We start from the raw sequence: 13,618 nt of genomic DNA, 5'->3' as shown, positions 1-13,618 counted from the left end.
AGGGGGAACTAAGGGATGGAGGAGGGATGGGTGCCCCTTGGTGAACAGCAGCTGGAGGGCTTTCCATTGGGATGAGGGAGAAGAGGCCATTTAGAGGCAGAGGAGACTGCGGTGGGACCTAGTGGTTGAAGAAGAGCTTCCATTTCAATTTCCGCCACCCTCACCTCCCACCCTGGCATCAGGGTCGCTGTGGAGTTCAAGTTTTCTGATCCCAGAGCTCTCTCTCAATCAGCTCGCGCGCCTCGCTGCAACAGCAGAAATGCTCTGTGCCTGTGACCAATGCGGTAGCCATTAGGTACATGTGGCTCCTGAGCACTTGAAGTGTGGTTCGCGTAGCTGCAGACCTGAATTTTTGTTGTTGTTGTTGTCTTTTTATGGCCACACCTGCGGCATCTAGAAATTCTCAGGCCAGGGGTCGAATTGGAGCTGCAGCTGCCCACCTACGCCATAACCATGGCAACCCTGGATCCGAGCCTCATCTGTGACCTATGCTGCAGCTCACAGCAACACCAGATCCTTAACCCACTGAGTGAGGCCAGGGATCAAACCTGCATCCTCACAGAGACAATATCGGGTCCTTAACATGCTGAGCCACAACAGGAACTCCCAGAGCCTTTTCTAGGGCCACTCCCTCGGCATATGGAGGTTCCCAGGCCAGGGGTCTGATCGGAGCTCTAGCTACCAGCCTAAGCCAGAGCCACAGCAACGCGGGATCTGAGCCGCGCCTGCGACCTACACCACCGCTCATGGCAACGCTGGATCCTTAACCCACTGAGCAAGGCCAGGGATCGAACCCGAAACCTCGTGGTTCCTAGTCGGATTCGTTAACCACTGCGCCTTGATGGGAACTCCCAGAGCTGAATTTTTAATTCCATTTAGTATGAGCTCATATAAAATGAAAGCACTGTGTGGCCAGTGGCTACTGCCTGGGACAGCACAACTGTAGGGAGTGGTGCAAAGGAAAGCCATGACCTGGAGCTCATGGAGGTTCTCCCAGGTTTGGGGTTTGTTGAGGCTGCAGGTCTCAGCCTCGGCAGAGCATGGTTCCTTCCATTCTGCATCCAGATGGCTTGTCCTGCTCAGCCCAGCCATGTACCAAGAGGAGCCGGGACAAGGAGCTTCAGAGAATCTAGTGCACAGCCAGGACTGGAAGCCTGGACCACAGTTGGACCCTCCCCGCCAGCGCTGGATTCCTCCACGCGCTGCCTTCTTCTCCACCCTGGCTGTCAAAATCTGCTGTGGCCCAGTCTGGCCAAGCTGCCTGCAAGGTCCATGGGTACCCTTAGCTTAGATGGATGTCACAGTTGCTTTGCTGAGTAACTCCCCCGGGGACCGCTGCCGCCAGGGCCCAATCCTCAGAGCTGATGTCTCTGGGGCGGCGGGGGGCGGGTAGTTGGGGGAGGCTGAGAGCAGGTGTGATCAGGGAGGTGGGGAGGCAGTTGGCTCTGACAGACAGAAAGCAAACAGCTCACAGGGGTGGCAGGCTGCATTTTATTCATCGTTAATTTCAACACCCTTCGAGCCCTCTCTTGGAGCGCTGCTCAGAAAAATAAATGTATTGTCTAAGAAACCCTGCAGACTTGCCCAGCATGCTCTAACCCCCTCCTGAGAGAACGGGTGGCATAGAAAATGATTCGTAAAGCAAAGGGGGTGGGAGCTTCCCCGGGGAAGAGGGGGAGATGGGGAGGCTGACAGAAAGGCGAAGGGGCTCTGGGGCCAGGTTGGTGCAGAAATCACACCATTGCTTCAGCGATGACACTGGCTGAGCGTGGTGCTTGGAGGTGTCAGAGCTGCTCCAGGGGCAAGAGTCCAGGCCCGGAGTCCATGCTGATGGGCCGCCCTAGGGGCCTAGAGTGGTTCCCCAGCCTTCCCCCTACCCCCGGCTCCCTGTCCCCCCACCGACCCCCCCACACAGAGTGTGGCCCCTTCGGCGGTGGCACTGATCAGCACATTTTTACAACAACCATTCCAAGAAAGAAACAAGCCCCAGCCAGCGCGCCTCCTCTGGACTTAAAAGTGCCTCAAGCAGTCTGCCTGAATGTGCTTTCCAGACAGTGTGCCTGTGAAATTGTGCTTTTTGTTTGTGAAGAATGTAAAAAGTTACAGTAAGATGGAGCTGCCTGGGCCACAGCTCCTGTGGTCTCCGCCTCTGTGGGTTGCCATGGCCAGGAGGTCCCCCTCACCCAGGGCATGGGAAGAGAGGGTCCACTAAGACGGCTGCCCGAGGGGCAGAGGAGCCTGGGTAAATGCAGCAGCTCTTTTCCAGGGTTTGGCTTGGGTTTGGTGGCTGGCTTCTGTGAAAAACACAGATACATGCAGAGTGTCCATGATACTCCCCCAAGACAGAGAGGAATTTTCCAGGCCCTCACAGATCTCCAGGGAATTAAAAATGCGCTTTCTTCTTCAAGTGGCCCAGACCAGGATTTTTTTCCCTTGGGGAAAGGGGCGAGTAGCTCTTTGTAAGGCTGACGTGTGTGCACACGCACACATGATGTTATGCTGTGTGACACTTCTGGCAAAAGCCCAGGACTGCCTGGCCTTTTCCACAAGCTGAGGGCCTGAGGCTGGCTGAGCCTTCAACTCCTTCACCAGGCCCGGAGGCGCCAGATTTGTCAGAGGACACAGGGGCCTGACCACCTGGTCTTTTTAGCAAGTAATGACACCAAGTGGGGCTCCTTCCCTGACTGCTCTGAGAAGGCCTGGCTGCTCACCAAGACCCTGGCCTCTGCGTGGCCACAGCCAAGTGACAAGGGCTTCTCAGAGTCCCCTTCGTCTTTGCAGGATCCCCACAGCCCCAGCACGAGAGGGGTGAGGGTGAGCCCCAGGTTAGGGAGCACCTCCTGGAGCCTGGGGCCGTTGTCTACAGGGAGCTCCCAGCAGTGGGTCAGACTGCAGAGCCCTGCACAGTGGGAGAGGCCACAGCATTTAAGAGAATGGGATCCTTTCTAGCCTGAGGTTCAGAAGAACCTGTGCCAAAGAAAGGGGTTCCTTCCAATATCTATAATCCTGAAGTGATGGGAGGACCCCATCCCAGCTTGTCAAGTAGGTATGGTTCCGAGTGTTCACCCTCAAGCAGAATGTCGAATAAGCCCTTTAGGCATGAGTCTAGGCTCCATCAATCCCCCTGACCTTGGGAGCCCAGCTTTTCCCAGGAAGCAGCCCCTGGCATCTGGGGCACTGAGCCCTTGGGCCTGAGGGGACGAATAATGATAGACTGAGATTGGAGGCGGGGGGACCAGGAGAACACAGGCAAAAAATACAAGCATACAGTGGTATGCTCCTGAGCTACCACTGTCCATGAGAGGACTGGTGTCTCTCTGGGAGGTTCCTGAGTGAGAGGGGTTCCTTTCCTGCTTCCTCCCAGCCTGCTTTCAATGCCCTCAGAAGCGTTCTCAAGCTGCCTGCTTTTGTCTCCTTCCCAAGCCAGAGCACAGGAAAAGAAGTGAAAACAGCTAAGGCTGCAGCATGAGCAACTCAGAATAGACTTTAGGAAGCACTGCTGAGGGAGATGACTGCCAAGGGAGGTTTTGAGCTTTTCTTCTCTGGAGGCAGGTCCTGTTCCCTCCTGTGGGGAGAGGATTCTGTGCAGTCCTGGGTGCCAGTCAGCAGATTGTCTGGAGGCCTTTGGGGCCTGTCTACTTCAAGGGGACTTAATGACAGTGTCTTAAGCCTCCTGTGTCCTTGAGACTCGCTTTCTCTGGGTTGGCTGCTACTCTGCCTGCTATTAAGTTCTCATGCCTAGATGTGCCTGTCATGGGCATGTCTACTCCCCCCCGCCACGGCCCGGATAACTCCTCAAGTTATTTTCCATTGCCTAGGTGACACCTCTAATTGGATGCCTTTTAATCTTTCCTTCTTTTAAAGGGATGAACCTGATGCTTTATCTCTAGGTCCTGTTGGAGGACTCTGCCCTAAAACATGTGTGCTTTTCTGAGCATGCAGTCCCTTCAGTATGACTGCAGGCATCGCTTGAAAGGGAGATGGGGTGGCAGGGTGGGGGAGGAACTGGCCTGACCTCTGTCACAGTGTATCCTGGACGTGTGGCTCTCTCTTCAGGAATTGGCAAGACTGAGCTCTCTCCTGGCCAGCTTCTCACTAGCTTCCTGGCCCCCAGATTCAGGCCAGATTAAGGCCAATCCCAATCCAAATTAGAAATTCCCCTCGCCTCCCCCCCAAAATAGGGGGAGCTGACATTTAAGCATGACTCTCAATGCTCTGTGTGTGTGTGTTTGAGTTTGAGTGTTCCAGGCACATATGCTTCCTTCACTGCCAAGGAGGGAAATTTCACGGCTTTTGGTGCTTCTCAGGCAGAGGGTGTGAGGTGTCCTGCTGCTTTTCTAAGACTTCCCATCAGAAGCTGTATATATATATATATATATATACATACATATATATACACACATACATACATATAGTATATATATATATTGGTGGGTCACACCTTGTCTGACTAGACTCTGGTATTTGTTCTTGGGACTGCCATCTTTTCAGATGAGAAAAATGGGCCAAAAGAATATTTTTCCTTTTCAGTCCAAGACTGAATCGAGGCTGGGGACCTGGCCTTCCTCCAAGTCAGTGACGCCTACAAGGCAGAGGGTGAGTCTGGAAGACCCTGACCCTCAGCTCGAGGATCATCTCAGGGCAAAACTGTAATCTTAAAACTGCTTCCATCCACCCGCTCTCTCCCTCCTGCCCTCGTCCACCTCCAATACAGACCATGTGTGCGTAGAGAAAACACATTCACCTGATGATTGGCAGGGGCCACACAGGGTTTAGGATAGGATGTGTTCCAAATACATCATGGACTCTGGAGTGATATTCTGTGAGGCTTGTAGGATGGCTGCTTTGGTTCCTGGTACTGCAGGCCCTGGTGCCTGTGGGTGTAGCTGGCAGAACCCTGGTGCAGGGGAGGGGCAACTGGGGTGGGGGGTACTACGCTCTGCACTTTTGGGCTCTCTAAAAGGGAAAAAAGTTAAAAAAAAAAAAAAAACAACAACAAACCTACACCAACAAAGAAAAAAGTTTTTCTGAGAAGACTCAGACGTTGCTTGTTAATAACGAAAAGCATTCCTGTGGATGATGCTGGTGAAAGGAAGGAGGATTGAGGGGATTCAGACATGTGCCCTGAAACTCAGAGATCAGCCTGCTGAAGCAGAGCTGAGCTTGTGCAGCCGAGGCGCTCCCTGCCCTGCGGGCCACTTCCTCGCTTCCCTGTTTAAAAAGAGTTGCCCTGTGGGCTGCGCTAAGTGGACTAACTCCAGGCTGAGAAAAGCCTGCTAAGCCCCTTACCATTGCAGTTCCCAAATCTTGGGAAATGCCACAGTCCGCTAGTTGGTGCTACGTTTCATTTCATTGCATAATACTACGCCATTCGCTGTGTGTAGCGGCTGTTCTATATATATACATGGGGAGGCAACATATGGCTGTCCCCACCCCCACCTGTCAAAACTGTGACTATATCACTTCTGACGACCAGAAGGAAGCTGCTAGGCTGGGCCAGGATTCTAAATGCTGCGGAGGTAATTCAGAGCCATGAAAAGTTGCACCATATGCTTTGGGGTTGCCAGCTGCTTATGTGCATGGAGATGGGGTTTAGTGGCAGCCTGCAAAACCCAGGAGTGGCACTCTCCTCCACGCCGTGTGCACCGGGCGAGCGTCTGGGGTGCCGCTTTTTCCTTCCCTGGAGGAGAATCTGCTGGGGACTACGGTTCTCCAAGAGGGGACCCACAAGGAAAATAGGCTCCCCCAAAACCTGCCCTTGATAACATCAGGCCTGGCCAAATAGTATTTCTTTAAAAAAAAATTTTTTTTTTGGTTTCATTTTATTGGATAAAGGTTAAGAAAGCGCCAGCGTCTGAGAAGGAAAGCAAACGGCCCCTGGCTGCACGCCAGCCTGTTGAGGGTCCCTGGCGCGGCGGGGCGCGCGGTCTACCTGGAGGCGCTTGTCTCGGCCAGGCGGTTGTTCATTATGCCCAGCGCGCCCACGCCGCCCGAGAAGCCGTTCTGGCGCGTGTTGACGCACACGCTGCGCGGGTAGCCGTTGGCCGTCTCGGACAGCTGCTTCTGCAGCAGCGCCAGTGACACTTTGTTGGAGGCCGTGAGGTCGCGCATGGAGATGAGCTCGCCTGACAGGCGGCGGCCCTCGGCGTCGCTGTCGCGGGCCGCGGGGTCCGCGCCGAGCGCGGCCAAGCGGCGGCGCAGCCGCGAGCCCGGGGTGATGGCGTTGCGCCGGGCCAGGGGCGCGCCAGGCGCCGGGCAGCAGCGCGCGCAGCAGCGGCAGCTCAGCTTGCGCAGCATCCAGTTGAGCACCTGCTTGATGAGGATGGAGATGACGTTGAAGAGCGAGTAGATGCAGCACACGCCGAGCAGGATGAAGAGGAAGTTGCCCAGGCGGTAGAGCCCCTGGTTCCTGTAGGCGGCGTGCTGGCTGCTCACCAGGTCCCCGAAGCCGATGGTGCTGAAGGTGACGAAGCAGAAGTAGAGCGAGTCTACGTAGTCCCAGCCCTCCACGCTGGTGTACATGGCCGAGGCGCAGCAAGACAGCAGCACGGCGAACAGGCCCAGGATCAGCAGCACGTGGTACACGGAGGGCTTCCAGCCGGCCAGGCAGTCGGCCTCCGAGAGCGCAGAGCCGCGGCGGAAGGTAGCGGGCAGCAGTCCGCTTCGGCGCAGCTGGTGCTCCCGGCAGGCGCGCATGATGAAGGCCAGCAGCGAGATGATGCGCTCCAGGAAGAGGTTGAAGAACAGGATGGTCCCGGCGCAGCCGAACAGCCCATAGGCGATGAGGAAGGCCTTTCCTCCCACCGTAGCGGGGGTGGTCATGCCGAAACCTGTGGAGGCAGAGCAGGGTCAGCGAGGTCCTGGCTGGGCAGGTGGTCCCCACCCGCCTGGGGGCAGGCGTATGCAGCTTCAGTCTGACAGGCTCCTATCCTGAATGGCATGGCTCAAGGGGAGGGGGAACAGTACGTAGTACATTTTCTCCCTTGGAGCCGCTAGACATGGTTCCTGAATCAGGGCGACCCCTGAACTGATGGAGGAAGCATGGCGCCTCGTCTGGGGGATCTCTAAATCAACATGGTTGGGGCAGGATAGGCAGTAGGACGGACCCATCAGAACACGCAAAATGGAAACCACCGCACAGGTGCAGACTACTGAGATGCCCACAAACCAAACAAATGTCACCTGCCCTCCCATCCTTCAAACCGTTTTTTATGTACCATGGAACATCTGGACCTTGTTAGGACAGAATTCCATAAAGGCTTCATTTTGTCTGGGATTGCTGGGGACCAGGTAAAGTGTGTTCAGTCCAGGTAGCTGTATTTAATGGTCTCTGAAAAGGGGTTTATGACACTCACAAAAGGATTGTTTGAGAATGACTCCATAGCCTTCACAGAGAGTGAGCTCTGCCACTGGACATCAGCTCCTTCTCACCCAAGGACCATCGTCCCTGCTCACACTAAGTGAAAGGTTCTGGCCCAGCTGGGTCCTGTGCTGCTGTGCCTGGGGTTACTTTAGTCCTGGGAGGTCTGTTCTGTGCCTGCGCAGCTGCTCAGTGCTTTGAACTCTTGTAATTAGGTCTTAATTTACCTGTTTGTTCAAGGCAATCTTTAAAGAAGATTCTTTATCAATTGATTTCTGCAGTAAGCTTAGCTTCCTGCCAGGATGCCGGGCCCGTGCCAGCCAGGCCAGCACAGAGTGGCAGCTCTGCTCCTCCAGCCTGAGCTCTCAGCCAGCTGCCAGCTGTGAGGTCTTTGTGGGCCCCATGGCTGCCTGATGTTAATTATGGGAGGAGATGTAATCCCTTAGCATGAAGATCCACTGCTGCTTGGAGTCTGAGCTGAAAATGCATCATCTCTCTAAGCTGCACAATAGCACCTCTGCAGCAAAAGATCAGGGGGTATCTCTGTTTAATGCATGCCAATGTCAGGCAGTCTACCTGTGTACTGTTAGCGGAGGTGGTGCCAGCTCTGGGAAAAGTGTGGTTTACTATTCCCCTAAAAAAGCCAGAGGGGAAAAAAATTCAAAATGATATCTTGAATGCTAATCATTTTCTAGGTTCCCAGGAGGAAATGCCCAGCTGCCTGACAAGGTCTTCATCTTATGCTTAATGACTCAAGTTAGGAGAAAATCTTATAACAATACCTCTGTTGAGGAAGATAGATTATGTCACTAGATTCAGAATTTGGCCATAAGAATATGAAAAAAAACAAAACTAGCAGTGCAACCAGGATCTCAATAGAGAGACTTTGCTTCCTTTTTTTTTGTTTGTTTTTTTTTTTGTTTGTTTGTTTGTTTTTTTGCTTTTTAGGGCTGCACATGCAGCATATGGAAGTTCCCAGGCTAGGGGTTGAATCTGAGCTACAGCTGCTGGGCTACACCACAGCCATAGCAACGCAGAATCCGAGCCGCATCTGCCAACTACACCACAGCTCATGGCAACACCAGATCCTTAACCCACTGAGCGAGGCCAGGGATCAAACCCGCACCCTCATGGATACCAGTTGGGTTCGTTAACCACTGAGCCAAGAAGGGAACTCCAAGATTTTGCTACACTTTAAAACCAAACTCAAGTTCTTGCATTCAAAAGGAAATCAGCTCTGAATCAACGCAACTATATGTGGAGTTATTGTATTTGTGTGTGTGTGTGTGTGTATGTGAGTGTATATTTACAAAAAGTCCTAGGTCAATAACCCAAGCGTCCTGCAGCCTAATTCATGGTCTGTTCATACAAGGAGATACTGTATAGCAAGGAAAAACACAAACCACTGCTATTTGCAACAACATGAATGAGTCTCACAAAAATGATATTAAACAAAATAAACTGGACACAAAAGAATTATTTCATCTGTATAAAATTCAAAACCAGGCAAAACAAAACTACAGTGTTTTTTTAGGGATGCATACTTGGCTGGTAATTTTATAAGGGAAATCGAGGAAATTCTTTTCTTTTTAAAAATTTTTTTGGTTGCACCTGTGGCATGTGGAAGTTCCTGGGCCAGGGACTGAACCCGTGCCGCAGCGGCAACCCAAGGCTATCAAGTGTCAGCACTGGATCCTTAACCTGCTGTACCACAAGGGAATTCTGAGGAAGTGACTTTGATAAAAATCAGAATTGAGGTTTCCTTTGGGGGTGTCAGAGTGTGGTGACTGGAAGGGGCCCTGGGGGCCTCTGGGGTGCTGGAAATGTTCTGTTGATCTGGATGCTGGTTTCATGGGTATTCATTATATAATAACTTTTCAAACTGTGTTTTATGAGTTTTTTGTACCTCATGATAAGAAAAACTTCTAAATGCCTAGACTGTTAGAACTATGAGGGACCTTAATTCTGTTCCCCTCCTTGCTGTATATGCCAGGGACAGGGGCGAGGGGACAGCTCATGGAGGACAGATGCCATTCATGTGTCCTGGCTTCTATTAATACTACGGCCAAGAGAATATTGAATGGGATTTTCCTATTCTTTAGAATTTTCAGCTAAAGTCTCTCTTTTTTGTTTTAGTTTGTTTGTTTGTTTATTTATTTATTTATTTATTTAAGGGTGGAGGGCAGGGGACAGCATTCGAGGTAGTCATAAGAAGCACGACCCATTCAGGGAAAGCTGCAGGGCAGGGGTCCCCATGGGGGGAAGAGTCCTCCGAAGACCCTTATAGGCTCCATGGAAGGGTATGTCTGCCTTAACAGTAGGCATTACGCTGTCACCAGCAAAAGCTCAGAAAGGATGATAGTGGCACCAGTGATGTAAGACCAAAACAAAAGGATTAACTCTCTGTCACTGCAAGTCCCTGAACTGGGGGCCAGGCCAGGGCTGGAGGCATAAGTGGAGCATTGATTAGAAATGAATTCTAAGAGTTCCTGTCGTGGCACAGAGGAAACAAATCCGACTAGTAACCATAAGTTGCAGGTTTGATCCCTGGCCTTGCTCAGTGGGTTAAGGATCCGGTGTTGCCATAAGCTGTGGTGTAGGTCACAGACGCGGCTCGGATCTGGTGTTGCTGTGGCTCTGGCATATCCCTAGCCTAGGAACCTCCATATGCCTTGGGCGTGGCCCTAAAAAGACAAAAAAAAAAAAAAAAAAAAAAGTGAATTCTAGAGTTCCCTGGTGGCCCAGTGGGTTAAGTATCTGGTGTTGTCACTGCTGTGGCTCTGGTTGCTGCTCTGGGTGCAGGTTTGATCCCTGGCCTGGGAACTTCCGTATGCTTTGGGTACAGCCAAAAAAAAAAGGAAGTGGATTTGAAGATTTGATTTATATTGGATTGGACATCTGAGAATGAGTCTCAATTTAAAAACTGCTGGTACTTAGAGTTCCCGTTGTGGCTCGGTGGTAATGAACCTGACTAGTACCCATGAAGACATGGATCAGCTCAGTGGGTTAAGGATGCAGCGTTGCTGTGCAATGTGGTGTATGTAGCAGATGCGGCTGGGATGTGGTGTTGCTGTGGCTGTGGTATAGGCTGGCAGCTGGAGCGCTGATTCAACCCCTAGCCTGGGAACCTCCATATGCCGCAGGTGCGGCCCTAAAAACAAACAAACAAAAACTGCTGGTACTTAAAAAAATTATTTGGAAAACTCTAGTATCTATCCAAAATGTTGCTAAGGAATCCAAAGGGGAATTCTTTAAAGTCATAGATGAAGACAAATCCATTTCCTGTGTCAGCCCATTTAATAAACTGGTTCCACCTGGACTCATTTTCACTCTGCTACAGGCCCACCACCAACAGGGCTGGCCTCACAGGCTTCTTGCCATTCCCCCTCTGCAACCTGTGAAGACGCCTCAGGTCAGGGGGCTAAGTGACTGCCATGGCCCCGCAGCCCAGAAAAAGTGGAGCTGAGTCTGAATCCCCATTTGCTTGACGTCTAACATCTACCTTCTCTCCATCACCCTAGAGCACCCCAGGGCTACCACTCCTCTTAAAAAGCCAAATTGCATCCTCCAGGCCTGGCAGCTAGGAGAGCACTTTCACATGGGGAGGGGGGCTGACCCTCAGTCACAATTCCTGTCCCCATGAGCCCTCTCTCCTCTTTCGGCTCTCTTTCGGCTGACCATCTGGGGAGAGGTTCCCACCAAGGCGGACTCATCCCCCTTCCTGTGGCACAGCTAAGGCAGCAGGGCTATTCAGGCCAGACTCAGCACAGGGCTTGGGGACAGTGGGAAGAAAGAGACACAGAGGGAACCACGGCTTCTGGCTAGCAGTATCCAGCTGATCACCCACAGGCAGGGGACTCATCTGCCCAGTGGGCTCTGCCCACTGGCTCTGCCTGACCTCCCCCGAGTCCAAGTCCATGACCATCTCCACTTTCGGGAGCATCCTCAGATGGCTCCAAACTCCTCCACGTCTGGACTCCTGGCTTTTGCCCCAGCAGCCCCTTGGGAGTCAGGGTTTCTTGCCAAGGATCTGTCTCTTCCCTGGATGACGGAACTCAGAGTGAGACCATTTCTCCACCCACTCTTCTCCTTCCCCACAGGGCTGTGGCCTCACACGAGGGCCTCTACATGACAACACCACCAGATATGTGGCCGGAAGACCAACATCCACCTGCTCATTTCTTCCTCCAGAAAACAGGGAGGACCTGGTTTGGAAGGCCTCGTGCCAGCCAGATGCCAACCCTGCCCTCAAGAGTATTTGGGCTGCTGATGCTTTTTTTTTTTTTTTTTTTTTTTTTTTTTGCTATGTTAGGGCCACACCGGTGGCATATGGAGGTTCCCAGGCTAGGAATCAAATTGGAGCTGTAGCCGCCAGCCTAAGCCGAAGCCACAGCAGCGTGGGATCCGAGCCACATCTGCGACTTACACCACAGCTCACAGCAAAGCCAGATCCTTAACCCAGTAAGTGAGGCCAGGGATTGAACCTGCATCCTCATGGATCCTAGTCAGATTTGTTAACTGCTGAGCCACAAAAGGAACTCCATCCAGGCTGCTTCTTAGAGGTTTTGCACAGATCCCCACCCTTCTACTGCCAGTGGCTTTTCCTGGGCCAGGGCACAGCTTTTCCCTGCTGCCCCCCCACCCCCAGAGGCTGGGCCAGAGCTCCTTCTGTGCTCTCCTTGTGGCTATGACTCCAGGCCTGAAAAGACACCAAATGCTGGATTGGCTATGCCCGGGATGAAGGGGACAGGTATGTCAGGAAGTTCTCTGACAGCACGAGGGTACCCAGTTCCTCTCACTTCCAATTCCCGAGGTCTGGCTCCTGGACCTGCTCCACCTCCTTTGCTTTCCTACAGACCCCACTGTCAGCTCAGCTCTGGCTGCAGGGTGGAGGGGGCATGGTGTTCCCTACTTTCCCATTGACACCAAGAGGTGGAGTTCCTATTGTGGCTCAGCAGGTTAAGGAGCCAACGTTGTCTCTGTGAGGATGTGCTTTGATCCCTGGCCTTGCTCAGTGGGTTAAGGATCTGGTGTTGCCACAAGCTGCAGTGTAGGTCACAGATGTGGCTCGGATCTGGCATTGCTGTGGCTGTGGCATAGGCTGGTGGCTGCGGCCCTAATTCAACCTCTAGCCTGGGAACTTCCATGTGCTGCAGGTGCACTGTTAAAACAAAACAAAACAAAAACACCAAGCAGCTCAGAGCTCTGAGGGAGGTGAGGCCTCTTGCTGAGGGCAGTAGGGTCCGGGCCTCATGTTGCTGCCTAGCCAGATGGTTCCCAGAATGGAAGAGCCATCCCCCAAGCTCAGGCAATCTGCAGGGAGCCAGGCTGGCTCTAGAGAGGGGCGCTGAAGCTTCAGCCAGAGGAAAGGCAAACCCAGCCACTCCGAGGACCCCCCTACCCCCACCTCACACCCTGCAGAGGTGTAATCTGTCCCCGGGTTCGCACAAGCCTGCTGTTTTGTTTATGCCACAATTGATCTGCCATCCCGGTTTGCAAAGAGCAGACACTTGGGGGCTTTATTATGCCACTTTGACAAAAGCTGTGAAGCTCATTCCCACAGCCTGTCTGGTGCCGCCTTCGCAAATGGGGCCCTGGTGACAGGGCCTCTGGAGTTCAGCTCAGAGAGCCTGGAAGCGCGATGGGGAGGCCAGCACTGATCTGTGTTGGGTCCTGGGTGGCAGCCTCTGTGCTAGACACTGGACACGTGTCCTCTCATCCAGTCCCCCCAACCATCCACCCCAACAATGCAGGCAAGGACATGGGCCAGGAAGGTGAAGGTCCTTGGCCGAGGTACCATTCGTAGGTGGCTGAGCTGATCTGAAGCCCTTTCCACTGTGCCAGATAAGAAGTCTGAGCTCATCACCTCAGGGACCTTTCCCCACTGGCTCTGCAGTGTCAGCTTGGAGGAGGGGAAATACAATTTATAATTCAATCTGGTTTACTTTTTTTTTTTCTTTTGTCCTTTTTAGGACCACACCCGCGGCATATGGAAGTTCCCAGGCTAGGGGTCTAATCAGAGCTACGTGGGATCCGAGCTGCGTCTGCAACCTACACCCCAGCTCACGGCAACGCCGGATCCTTAACCCACTGATCGAGGCCAGGGATCGAACCCACAACCTCATGGTACTTAGAATTGTTAACCACTGAGCCACGACGGGAACTCCTCAATCTGGTTTACTTTTGAGAGCAAATAGTTACCCCAGGAGAGCATGTGTAAAACAGGGCTAATCCAAGCAACTGGAATGCATGATTGGA

The 13,618-nt window shown here is 52.7% G+C and overlaps 1 protein-coding gene across 1 annotated transcript in view; it reads right to left on the bottom strand.

Annotated features, from left to right (window-relative positions):
- KCNK12 (potassium two pore domain channel subfamily K member 12) overlaps window positions 1,472-13,618 on the bottom strand; it is a 54,861-nt gene continuing 42,714 nt past the window's right edge. Inside the window, exon 2 of the mRNA XM_005674606.3 lies at window positions 1,472-6,830. Coding sequence (XP_005674663.2) covers window positions 5,929-6,830 — 902 coding nt within the window. The 3' untranslated portion in view covers window positions 1,472-5,928. The remainder of the gene's footprint in view (window positions 6,831-13,618) is intronic.

This window comes from Sus scrofa, chromosome 3 (assembly GCF_000003025.6).
Source record: "Sus scrofa isolate TJ Tabasco breed Duroc chromosome 3, Sscrofa11.1, whole genome shotgun sequence".
Taxonomy (NCBI): Eukaryota; Metazoa; Chordata; class Mammalia; order Artiodactyla; family Suidae; genus Sus; species Sus scrofa.
This window is presented reverse-complemented; position numbering and strand designations above follow the sequence as displayed.